Below are 13414 nucleotides of genomic sequence, written 5' to 3'. Positions count from 1 at the left end.
TAGATTTTATTCCACGTTTAAACAATATCCGTGCCGATTGTCTCGCTAAGAAGGCAAGAGCACGCAATTCTATTTTTTCCCAAAACTCCTCAACACCGGACTGGTTTTTTCCGGTAGAAAACCGTCCGTTTCTAACTTAAATAGATGATTTTATTTAGGTGTAAAAAAAAAAAATGGATCAATATTGTTGTCTATGTACAAAAAGATCAATGATACGAACATACCAATCCTTGGAAACGACATCTAATTATATATTCAATGAGTGGAACAAGGTGAAGTGATTGTCTTTTTCATGGTAGGCCACTAAGATAAGCTTCCTTGTTCTCATGTCCTAACCACCAATCACTCGTATCTCATACAAATCCGATCAGAATTTAAACATCTGTCTTGTTTTTGGATAGAGTTAATACGTACTAATCTTTTTTTTTCCAATTAACAACACTACTCGATCTTTAAAAGTTACAATCATTTCTACAAAATTTACTTGTTTTTTTGTGGAGTTGAAAACTCCATGTATATATTGTCATGGGACGATAGCGAAAGCTAAGCAAAGGAATATCTAAGAAAAGAGTACAAGTAAAGATGATATAAACGCAAAATAATCATGACGAAACCAAATGCTTAATCGGCTTACTGTCAAGACGAATAAGTCTATCGTAATTAGATAAACTATGATCCGACTAATCCACGAATTTACATATGTAAATTACCACATATATTCCTTCGTTACCCCACTAGCTAGTACTAATGATTTTTCTCAAAATAGTGGTATCAATATCATCATCAACCATAATAATATCATTTATATAGTAATACCTAACAAACCATTATCTCTGTCTTTATCTTTCTTTGTTTTATTATCTTCCTAGCTAGTAATAAAAAGCATTTCTCAAGTCAATAATAAACCAAAGAAAACAGTGAGGGAGGGCGAGGCGATGCATTACCACGGCTGCTGCTGCGGACGGTGTAGGGTATCGACGTCTCCATTGCCGGTAATAGTCATGATCACGGTGGCGCTCGTCCTCTTAGCCCTTTCCTCCGCCGTGAAATTCGAAGTTGCTGTCTCCTCAGGCGAAGATGTGCTGAGCTGGCTTCTCCTCGCCGCGGTTCCCTTGGCTCTGCTCTTTGCCGTGAGATGTCTCTCTTGTCTTGAAACGTCCAAGCGATCTACTTACTACTGTCCTTGTGGTCGCTGGAGATGCGTTTGCTACTACTAGTTCTGATCTCGCGGTTAGTGTTGTTGCGTTTGCGTTTGTGTAAATAAATGATTTCGTAAAATTTTAGGTATTCTTGATGTTTACGTGAAGCAAATATGTGTGACGTGAAGCACCGATTTTGGTGGATTTGACGAACGTGATAGATCACAATATTCAAATCTAACCTTAACCTTAGTTTATATTAATTTATATGATCGGTCTTGCTATATCTTCAATCATACGGCGAAACTTTTTTTTTTTTTTGTCGTATTTCTCCTCTTCCAATAAAAATTTAATTTCCATTGTATAAACACCATACAAAATAATAGAATCGAAAATAATGAAAATAAAAATCCGATTAGTAAAGGTTATAGTGTTACAAAAGTCAAAGAAATCAGGGTGAGGCTGCGCAGCCGTGAGATGTTTATAATTTTTCATGTAGAGCCCACCGTTACTATGCGTGTATAATAACTTATCTTTTTCTCTATAAATAGAATGTTAAACGTTCATTGTAAAATCACGATTGATACTTCAACAATAAGAAGTTATAAGAAATCTCTCTCCTCCTCTCATCTCTTTATTATCAATATCCCGATCCTTCTGAGGGTATAAATTCTTTCTCTATTATTTATATTTATATACACTATAAATAAAGTAATTATTTATAACACGTTATCAGCACGATCACTCTATGATCGCCGGAAAAAATAAGATATTATACCGGGCGGTATGTCGCCTCGTTAAAAGAAAAAATATGAGAAAAAAAAAAAGAGAAAAGAAAATTATATAAATAAATAAAAGAAACTATATATGTATATATATGTTACTTCATGCACCATAATTATTTATTTTCTGTCAATGGTTAGCTGAGCCACCTGAAATTTTATTTACTGCTTTAAATATTTATTTCTGCTACCGGTCGGCTGAGCCGCCACATATTTATTTACTGTTTCTATGTGAATGACTCCGTGACCATAATATCACTGTGAATTATTTGTTTATATTATGGTTTATTCACCTGTATATATATTTTTATCTGAATCGATAATTTTTATCAGATTGATCTCTAATTTTTCAGATTAATTTTTTTAAAATATTTTTCCGCCAACGGTCTCAAAGAAAAATTTCAAAATTTTTTCAAAAAATTCAACTTTTTCAACGGCTAGGAATAGTATTTTTCAATCTATAAATTCATTCATTTTCTCATTCATTTCATCAAAACAAAATTTTTTATCTCTCTAAAAACTCTCTCCGAAAAAAAGAAGAAGAATTTTGAAGTTTTGAAGTTTTGAAGAATGTTTCGATTACTTTTAATATTTGCTTTTGGAATAATTATTTTGTGTATTTATAATCTTTGCGTCGTAGATTTTACTCCGCAAGAATTTCGTTTGAACATTAGTTTACTTGTTTGTACGCTTTTTCTTTTTGTAATCGCTTGCATTATTAATGTAAACGGTTCATTTTAAATATGTTTTAAAATAAATTAAATAAAGATTTCTAATAATATTCCATGTTTTTATTTTAGAAAACAAATGGCAAACATTGAAAAGCTTAAGATCCAAGCTCTTCAAATCACTGGAGCGAATTACATAGCATGGACCACTGATGTGGAACTTCATTTAGATTCGCAGAGTTTATTGGAGACGATAAAAGAGAAAAATGAATCACCTGCCAATGAAAAGGCAAAGGCGATAATTTTTCTAAGAAAGCATCTAGATGAAAATCTGATGCATGATTATGCAAATGTAAAAGACCCCGTGGAGTTGGGGAAAGCTTTAAAAAATAGGTTTGACAACCAGAAAGCAATAACTCTCCCACATGCCCTTGACGAATGGGCAAACTTGAGGTTCCTAGATTTTAACAAGGTAGCACAGTATAATTCTACCATGTTAAGAATCGTGGCTCAGTTGGAATACTGTGGTAAGAAAGTGAGCGAAGACGAAATGCTCAATAAAACCTACCTTACATTCCATAAGGAGCACTATGTTCTTGCAGAACAATACAGGAACTGCAAGTACAAAATGTTTTCCGAGGTGATTGTGGCGCTTATGATAGCAGAGAAGAATAATGAACTTCTCATCAAAAACCACAATGCTCGGCCTGCAGGAACCAAAGCATTCCCTGAAGTGAATGCAACGGATGTAAAAAATCCGGAGAAAAAGGATGTAAACTATCCTGAGAAAGGGAATCAATCATATCGGGGTCGTGGTGGTCGTTTTAATCGTGGGCGTGGAAGAAATTACAACTCACGTGGAAGGGGGTCGTTCAAATGGGTTCGTCCTCAAAATGATTCAAAAGGGAAGGAACACCAAAAAAATTCCACCCAGAAGAGTGAGAATATGTGTTATAGATGTGGATCTAAGGGACATTGGGCCCGTACGTGTCGAACTCCTCCACATCTTTGTAAGCTGTACATGAATTCCACGAAAAGAAAAGGGAAAGAAGTCAATTTAGCAGAAAACTTCGAGAATACATCGTATCTCGATTCTCCCTCCTTTGCAAATGATTTGGATTAGACCGCTTTTGCGGTTAACTAAAGAGCTTGTATTGAGACTGCTGAAATAGTCTCTAGTTATGCCATATATATAATATTATGCTTTTGTTATTTTGAAAAATAATGTTGTTTTAACAACAATTTAATGTATAATTATTGTGTGTTTTCCTTTCATGAATAAAATTTACTTTCTTTTTATTGATGTTTATCTTAATCACAGAAATGGATGAAACAATCTCCAAGGAAATGGCTCAAGAAATTTGTATACCAGATAGTGGGACAACACACACTATTCTAAAGGAAAAAAAATATTTCTCTAACTTAAAACCAACAAACATTATTATCAATACAATATCAGGTCCTGTAGACGTGATTGAAGGAACTGGTATGGCCAACTTTATGTTGCCTAATGGAACCAAGTTTTCCATAAAAAATGCCTTGTATTCTCCAAAATCTAAAAGGAATTTGTTGAGTTTCAAAGACATATACCTTCAAGGATATGATACTCAGTCTGCAACTGAGAATGAAAAGAAGTATATGTACATAACTTCTGATAAATCGGGAAAAAGGCTTATATTGGAAAATTTTCCAAAACTTCCTTCAGGATTGCATTATACTCATATAAGTGCAATCGAATCGCATCTAGTGATTAAAAGAAATCCAGAAGATTTCACACTATGGCATGATCGCCTCGGTCATCCAGGCACCTCGATGATGCGAAAAATCATAGAGAGCTCACGTGGACACCCATTGAAAATCCAGGAGATATATCATGGGAATTAAAAGACATGTGCCGCATGTTCTCTTGGAAAACTTATCATAAGACCATCGCCAACCAAAATTGATAAAGAATCACCAAAATTCCTTGAACGAATTCAAGGAGATATTTGTGGACAAATACATCCACCATGTGGACCATTCCACTATTTCATGGTATTAATTGACGCATCTAGCAGATGGTCACATGTTTGTCTATTATCATCTCGAAATATGGCATTTGCGAGATTTCTAACTCAAATAATCAAACTGAGGGCTCAGTTTTCTGATTACCCTATTAAAAGAGTTAGACTAGACAACGCTGGTGAATTCACATCCCAAGCTTTTAATGATTATTGTATGGTAACGGGAATTGAAGTAGAACATCTTGTAGCTCATGTTCATACACAAAATGGTTTGGCTGAATCTTTAATTAAACGCCTGCAATTAATTGCAAGACCATTGATCATGAGATCAAAACTCCCAACCTCTGTATGGGGACACGCTATTTTGCATGCTGAAGCACTTATCCGAATGAGACCAAGTGCATATCATAAATATTCCCCATTACAACTAGTATTTGGTCGTGAACCAAATATTTCTCATCTAAAGATTTTCGGTTGTGCGGTATATGTGCCTGTAGCACCGCCACAACGTACAAAGATGGGACCCCAACGAAGGTTAGGGATATATGTGGGTTATGATTCTCCATCCATTATAAGGTATTTAGAACCTCGAACTGGTGACCTCTTTACGGCACGCTTTGCTGACTGTCATTTTGATGAAAAAGAGTTCCCAGTTCTAGGGGGAGAAAACAAACAAGTAGGAAAGAATATAAAGTGGAGTGTACCATCTTTGTTACATCTTGATCCTTCTACGAAACAGTCGGAAATGGAAGTTCGACGAATTATGCATTTACAAAGTATAGCAAATCAATTACCTGATGCTTTTGCAGATACTAAAACGATAATCAAATCACATATTCCAGCTGCAAATGTTCCTGCTCGGATTGAAATTCCACAAGAACATGGAAAAGCAGACGATACACGTGAGTCTAGAACACGCCTGAAGCGTGGTAGACCAGTTGGTTTTAAGGATAAAAATCCTAGAAAACGAAAGGAAGCTGAAAAGCTCGATACTCCCAAAATAGCTGAAAATATTTTGGAGGAGACAAATCATGAGAATAATGATGATGTAGAAAATCGTGAAACTGAAGGAAATCATGAGATTTCTATCAACTATATCCATAATGGAAAGATCTGGGATCGAAATAAAATGGATGAAGTCGATGACGTTTTCTCATACCTCGTAGCAAAAGAAATTGATGAGGAAAACGAGGATCCAGAACCAAAGTCGGTATATGAATGTCAAAAGAGACATGACTGGATAAAATGGAAAGATGTAATACAAGTCGAACTTGATTCGCTCAATAAGCGAAATGTATTCGGACCTATTGTACTCACACCTAAAGATGTGAGACCGGTTGGATACAAATGGGTTTTCGTTAGAAAAAGAAATGAGAAAAATGAAATTACGAGATACAAGGCTCGTCTCGTAGCTCAAGGATTTTCTCAAAGACCCGGGATTGATTATGAGGAAACATATTCCCCCGTTATGGATGCAATAACGTTTAGATTCTTGATGAGTCTAGCGGCTGATGAAAATTTAGAAATGCGTCTCATGGATGTTGTTACAGCATATTTGTATGGATCATTAGATACAGATATCTATATGAGAGTTCCCGACGGGTTTAATATGCTAGAAGCATTGAAATCTAAACCCAAAGAGTTATCTGCAATAAAGTTGCAAAGATCATTATATGGGTTAAAGCAATCTGGGCGAATGTGGTATAATCGTCTCAGTGAACATTTAACGAAAGAAGGATATGTGAACGATCCTATATGCCCATGTGTTTTCATCAAGAAAACAAAATCCGGATTTGTGATAATCGCGGTATATGTTGATGATCTAAATATAATTGGGACTCAAGCAGAAATACAGAAAGCAACAAACTATTTAAAAGGGGAATTTGAGATGAAAGATCTCGGACAAACAAAATTTTGTCTTGGCCTACAAATTGAACATACTCAAAAGGGTATATTTGTTCATCAATCCACATACACCAAAAGAGTGTTAAAACGTTTTAATATGGATAAGGCAACTCCTCTCAGTACTCCAATGGTCGTTAGATCACTTAACGTTGAGAGTGATCCATTTCGACCGCATGAGGAAAATGAAGAGATACTTGGTCCTGAAGTACCGCATCTAAGTGCAATTGGAGCCCTTATGTATCTTGCGAATTGTACAAGACCTGATATATCATTTGCCGTTAATCTTTTGGCAAGATTCAGTTCATCTCCTACGAGAAGGCATTGGAATGGGATTAAACATATCTTCCGATATCTTCAAGGGACGATGAATTTAAGATTATTTTATCCTAAAAATTCAAAAGGGCAAATGGTTGGTTTTGCAGATGCAGGATACTTATCAGATCCACATAAAGCCCGATCACAGACTGGATATGTCTTTACAATCGGAGGCACTGCTATATCCTGGCGTTCCCAGAAGCAAACGCTTGTGGCTACTTCTTCAAATCATGCTGAAATCATTGCACTACATGAAACAAGTAGAGAATGTGTATGGTTGAGATCAATAAGCCAACACATTCAATCAAGCAGTGGGATCAACGTAAACAAAGAGCCAACCATCCTATATGAAGATAATGCTGCATGCGTTGCCCAAACGAAGGAAGGATATATCAAAAGTGATAGAACCAAACATATCCCTCCGAAATTCTTTTCATACACCCAAGAACTTGAGAAGAATAAAGACATTAAAGTCAAATATGTCCGATCATGTGACAATGCTGCAGATCTCTTCACAAAATCACTACCTACCTCGGTGTTCAAGAAGCATGTCTATGCTATTGGAATGCGCCATCAACGCGATCTGTAAAGTTAATCACTCGAGGGGGAGATTACTTCGTTGTACTCTTTTTACCTACTAAGGTTTTTCCCACTGGGTTTACTTAGAAAGGTTTTTAACGAGGCAACAGAAGACGTTACACAAGACAATAGTGACACTGGTCTCCAAGGGGGAGTGTTACAAAAGTCAAAGAAATCAGGCTGAGGCTGCGCAGCCGTGAGATGTTTATAATTTTTCATGTGGAGCCCACCGTTACTATGCGTGCATAATAACTTATCTTTTTCTCTATAAATAGAACGTTAAACGTTCATTGTAAAATCACGATTGTTACTTCAACAATAAGAAGTTATAAGAAATATCTCTCCTCCTCTCATCTCTTTATTATTAATATCCTGATCCTTCTGAGGGTATAAATTCTTTCTCTATTATTTATATTTATATACACTATAAATAATGTAATTATTTATAACATATATCAATTTTTTTTTAACCAAAATGTAATTAGAAAAGAAAGCTGTAAATTAACAGAGTAATTAATTATGTCATTTTGAGATTAGGCAGATTAGAGTTAAGGTGCTTAGGGTAAAAGGTGAAATCATTTAACGTCGTCTTTGAATTTTGTGTTGCTTATGGAAGAGGTGATCAATGACAACAGTTAAAGCAAAGGAAAATAAGGAAAATTGACAATGACGCTCCACCTACATATTGTCTAGGTGTACCCCATTGGCCATTACGAAAGAGAAAAGCAACACAAATTTCTTACAGTATTTAATTAGAAAATGACCAATTATCTGTATCCACGTTAGCTTTAAATTATCTGTATAACTCATCTCTTACATTTGAAATTCCAAAAAAAACATCTCTAAGAAAAGAAAAGAAAAATGTAATTCTTTAGATAGATACATGGAAAAACTGGATCAAGTGAAAGAATACACACAAAATTCTAGTCTTTATAGTAAGACACCGAGCTCATTTTTATAGTATCTAATTGTATGTCATTATATTTTATTTTCTAAGCAAAGAACTCAAAGTGAAAAACCTATTTATTTGCTACGGTATTAATAAAAGTTAATCCGATATAAATATGCTGTTCAATATAAGTATTTTTTAGTTCGCTTTGATATTAGTCGATATAAAATCATTAGTCGAAAATAACATGTTAGAAATTCTACATTATCTATAACTAGATCATGACCCGCACATATACGTGCGGGTTTCATATTTTTAAAAAAGTTCTAACAAATTTTAATTTAATATAGATTATTCGTTGTTTATATGATATATATTTTAGTGTATTAGATATGGATTTACACGTACGTGCAGAGATGTTTTAAAAATATAAAATATTTTGTTGTGTTAGTGAACTTTATAATAGTATAAATATTATAAAATTAGAGTAATGAACGAAATTCAGTTGCGTTAGTGCATAGTTATATTTTAAGATACGCACCTACACGTACGTGCATACTTATATTTAAGATAAAATTAAGATATAATTTAGTTGCAAAAGTTAAATGATGTTACTTTTTTATTTTCTAAACTAATCAAAACATTTCTAATAGTTTGATTACATGTGTTAAATAGGATTTAGATTCGGTTTGAGTTTGGTTATTTCATGTATATTAGCTAGGCGTAACTATTTTAGAACGGGAAACCTATCCCGTCATGTATCTGTCATAAATTCTTGGTCCCATAAACTGTCTCGTATATGTGAAATAAAAATATGATGGTCCAGTATCCGACATAAAGAATATGTGTAACTGAAAATGTACGTACAGGGTTATGTATGTAAACAAATTTATTTTATATAGTGCTCATAACCTGAACTCATACCAATTGGGTATTTAGTTTGATTTTTAATTTATGTTCTCCTCTCATCCCGTCTCGTAATTCCTATTCTCATTTCATTCCATTAAAATTATGTTCCAAATTCTTGTTTGCTTACTTTTAAATATCATACAATACATACTGTGAGTTTTACAGATTAATATAAATGCTGCTAAAGTTACAAATATATTTTAACAAATTTATTAATATTTATTTTCTTAGCTAAATTTTGTATATTTTTATTTTTATTGTTTAATCATAATTAATTTGATTTTTGGACTAAAAATAAAAATTTGAGATACATCTCTAAAAGGGATATGCTATTGCTGCATAATTTGTTTTGAATTCAAAATATATAATTAGTTTACATTATTTGAAAACTGTGTGCAATATATTAGAGATTTATTTAAGGAAGATCCGGTTGAAAAACAAAAAATAAAACGTAAAATAATTTAGAAATTAATATATACAATCTATTGATAGATATTTATCAAACTTGCTCTAAACGAAGGTTATAATGATAATTACTTTAAATTTATTATTATTTGAGTTTATTTCATCATAAATATAAATAGTTGTTAATATCTAATATCGTATTTTAGAAATTGTGAAATAAAATTTTGTTTTATATTTTAAAATTTGTGAAAATATTAGAACAAAACTGAATCTTAAAATATTTGTATTTAATTTTAAATTTAATCTTAAAGTCATCCATTGATAAATCTTTTAAACGATAGTGTTTTTAATTTTGAATTAAAATGATATTATTTTTCTTTTTATTTTTGATATAGAATATTCTATTACGATTGGTTTAGATAAAATCTTAGTTGGATATCAAATCTTAGTTTTTCAATTCTTATTGGTTAACAATTTTTTAAAAATTAATTTCAAATTTTCGTTTATAATTAATAAAAGAGAGAAAATTAGTGTTTTTTTGGAAATTAATAATTATTTAAAAGAATTAAACTATTTTTAATTAAATATATTAATTTTGTGATTATTATTGTACCCTTAATGAAGTTATTTAAAAATACAAAAAACCAGTGGCATTTTTTGTAATATTTTACTCTTCATAAGGTTACTTAATATTTAGTGATTCCCAATTAATAATATAGATATGAAATTTAAAGTACCTAGCTACTATATTTAAGAAAATGGACCATTCTACTAATCTTTGAATTATATGCTAATGAAATTGAACATACAAACATTATATAATGTTTCATCTGTCGGTCAAACATAATAATATTATAACCTAAAGGCGGTTTCTATAAGTTTGCCTCAGCACATAAAAGAAGAGCTTCTCTCATCATCATCATCACTATTGTAGAAACTAACTATGGCATATGGAGAGAGATCATCGATCTTGGATTCATTCTCGCTCTCGCCACTACCATACCCAGTTCTCTTGATCCTAGCCGTTGCTTCAGTGTTCTTGTTGAGTTCATGGTACTTCAGCTTGGAAGATGCAGCCGAATCAGCGGGAGAGCAGATAAATTTTGCTCTGCTCTTGATTCCTCTGTTTCTTATAGTCTTGGTCCGGTGGTTATCTTCCATGGAGAACCCTGACGCGATTCTCGGGATGTTTTCGAACCGTCGTCGGACAACTTACGTGAGTCCCAGAGCCGGAGGTGACGGTGGAAGCTCGCCGTGGGGGGTGGCGGCTTTGATAGTTTTGTTGCTTGTATTGCTTCAGTATCAATCAAGTTTCTTGGAGATGTGGTTTGGTTAATGATAATGACAGGTTTTCACGTGTTTTTGTTTTGTCGTCTAGTGTCACGATGATGTAAAAATTTGGTCACGATGATATCTACTTCTCTTGCGTTTACACGTTGCCCAATATTATTGGGGATAGATTCAAAATCAATAATTTATACTTGCCTACTTGGAGCATGGAGTATGCTGTAGTTTATTATTTTTAAAAACTGCATTTTTCAAGAATTCATACCAATTTACGATAAAGTTTCAAATTTGAAAAGGGTTTTTTTTAGTAAAATAGACATTTTTTCAAAAGTTTTTTTGAGAAATAGGTAGTTTTTTTAGAAATAGGAGGAATAAACACTTTTTTGCTTTTGTGAGATAGAGGATATGTGTAATATAGTAAATGACAAAATAAGTGTCAAATACAATTTTACCCTTTGTGTTGTGAGAAAGAACTTTTGATGTGGGTTCAAACTTTTAGGAATAATAGATCAAATACTATTTTTTAGAAACAATTAATAAAATTATTTTTTTCTTTTCTTTAATTTGTATATTTTTCTATCACCAATATTATAAATAACATTTTGTATATTAATGTTTGTACACTCGTTTGTACACTAATGTTTATACACTCGTTTGTACACTAATGTTTGTACTCTAATGTTTGTACATCTGTAATGTACACTAATATTTGTACACCCGTTTGTATATTATTCAATTGAAGTAATGTTTGTACTTTCATACGTAATGTATACTAATGTTCGTACACCGGTTTGTACACTACTCTCGTACACTATCGTTTTTTTATATTAACACTTGACAAAAATGGTTCTCTCATTCTAGACGTGGTGTACAAAATATGTGAAGGTGTACGATATTGTAGACGGTGCAGAAGGTGGTGTATGGTGAGATCTACTATCTCATCGTTTCATGTACACCATTAATATCATGTACACCATACATCGTATTATATAGTTGTACACTATTATAGATTGTAGTTTGTATACTGTCATATCCAGTATATCACTTCTTACATCATGTGAGTATCATACATTAATTTTTACATTATCGTCGTACACTACCGTTTGTACACTATCTTTCCATTATCATGTACACCGTCGGGTTGAGATTAAATATAAAAATTGTTATGTATCGACAAAATATAGCAAAATTGGACTTTTTAGATTCATAAAAAAATATTAATGATTAATGTTATTGTGGTAAATTTTTTTTATGAAGAATTTTTAGCAAAATAAAGTGAAATTATTTAAGTCAAAGAGAAAAAAGAGAAAAAGAAAAACTTTTGACTAAGTCAATTATGTCATTATGTGGGTATATAAAAACAAAAAAGCATAAATATGTCATTTACTAATATCTCTATTAGAGAGAAATGTGTATTAGAGAAGAAAGAGAAAAGTGTCTATTTTTCTAATTTTAAAAAAAAACTACCTACTTTACCAATTATTAGTGGAAAAAGTGTCTACTTTACAAATTTTCTCATTTGAAAAAGACCCTCTCAATGGAAAATAATACATCTATAATCAATGTATGATATTCATATACTCCCTCGGTTTCACAAAGAGTGTCATTCTACACTTTTACACACATATTAAGAAAACTATTAAAATTTCTATTATACCCCTTATCAATACACTAAACAAAATTATTTCTCTTATTAATACATTAAAGAAATAGGGTTAAAATTGGATTTTTACTCAAAATTTTGCATTGAAAATACAAAACGACACTCTTTGTGAAACAAAAATAAAACCTTAAAACGACATTCTTTGTGAAACGGAGGGAGTAGTTGTCACCACTATTTTACGAGTCGTGATTAATCATAAACAAAAATGATCCACCGAACCGCTTGTAGTGGCACTATTTGGCTCAAGAGCGTAGGTAGACGACTCACAACATCTTTTTTTTTTTTTATCAAGACTCAACATTTTTAGTTCTGTATATGATTTGTTTCTTGTTAAAAAGTTATATAATAAAGTGGTACAAATTAGCATTATCAAATCAATATAATATTTTTATTAATAAATACTATTTTTATTGCACACTAAAAATTGTTTTCTACATAGAATTATATTCTAAAAATGTAGTATTTATTAATTCGACCTAATAGACTTGGTCGCTTGGATAATGAGTCAAAACATGTTATAGGGAAAATGGAAGAGTGGCTGACGTGGAAGAATGAAAGAAGATGATTGGTTTAGACGTGAATGATGCGTTGGCAGTTGACGTGGAGATAGAGAGTTGGAGCTATATGAAGAATTATCGATTATTGGCAGAAATTAACCAGAAAAATTGTAAACGTTTGTTATCTTCTTCTTTGAATCTCTTGTTGTTGCTAGGTTTCTCTCATCTCGAGAGCTAGCGTTTGATCGTTTGGGTGTTTTACGAACATCAGAATGATTCTTTGGGTTACGGATTGTTAATCGGAGTTGTTTTGAAGTGAATCGTGAAGTTTACTGTACCAAAGGTATCAGAGTTCTGTCATCCTCATATTCGT

The 13414-nt window shown here is 32.5% G+C and overlaps 2 protein-coding genes across 2 annotated transcripts; both read left to right on the top strand.

Annotated features, from left to right (window-relative positions):
• The first annotated feature begins 606 nt into the window (after window positions 1–606).
• LOC9316430 lies at window positions 607–8387 on the top strand. The gene is made up of 2 exons (XM_021028271.1): window positions 607–1230; window positions 8008–8387. The coding sequence occupies exon 1, from the start codon at window positions 936–938 to the stop codon at window positions 1215–1217; it is 282 nt and encodes a 93-aa protein (XP_020883930.1). The 5' UTR covers window positions 607–935; the 3' UTR covers window positions 1218–1230; window positions 8008–8387.
• LOC9316429 lies at window positions 1167–11082 on the top strand. Its single transcript, XM_002880316.2, has 2 exons — window positions 1167–1230; window positions 10529–11082. The coding sequence occupies exon 2, from the start codon at window positions 10538–10540 to the stop codon at window positions 10928–10930; it is 393 nt and encodes a 130-aa protein (XP_002880362.1). The 5' UTR covers window positions 1167–1230; window positions 10529–10537; the 3' UTR covers window positions 10931–11082.
• The last annotated feature ends 2332 nt before the right edge of the window (window positions 11083–13414 follow it).

Source organism: Arabidopsis lyrata (genome assembly GCF_000004255.2).
Source record: "Arabidopsis lyrata subsp. lyrata unplaced genomic scaffold ARALYscaffold_4, whole genome shotgun sequence".
NCBI lineage: Eukaryota > Viridiplantae > Streptophyta > Magnoliopsida > Brassicales > Brassicaceae > Arabidopsis > Arabidopsis lyrata.
This window is presented reverse-complemented; position numbering and strand designations above follow the sequence as displayed.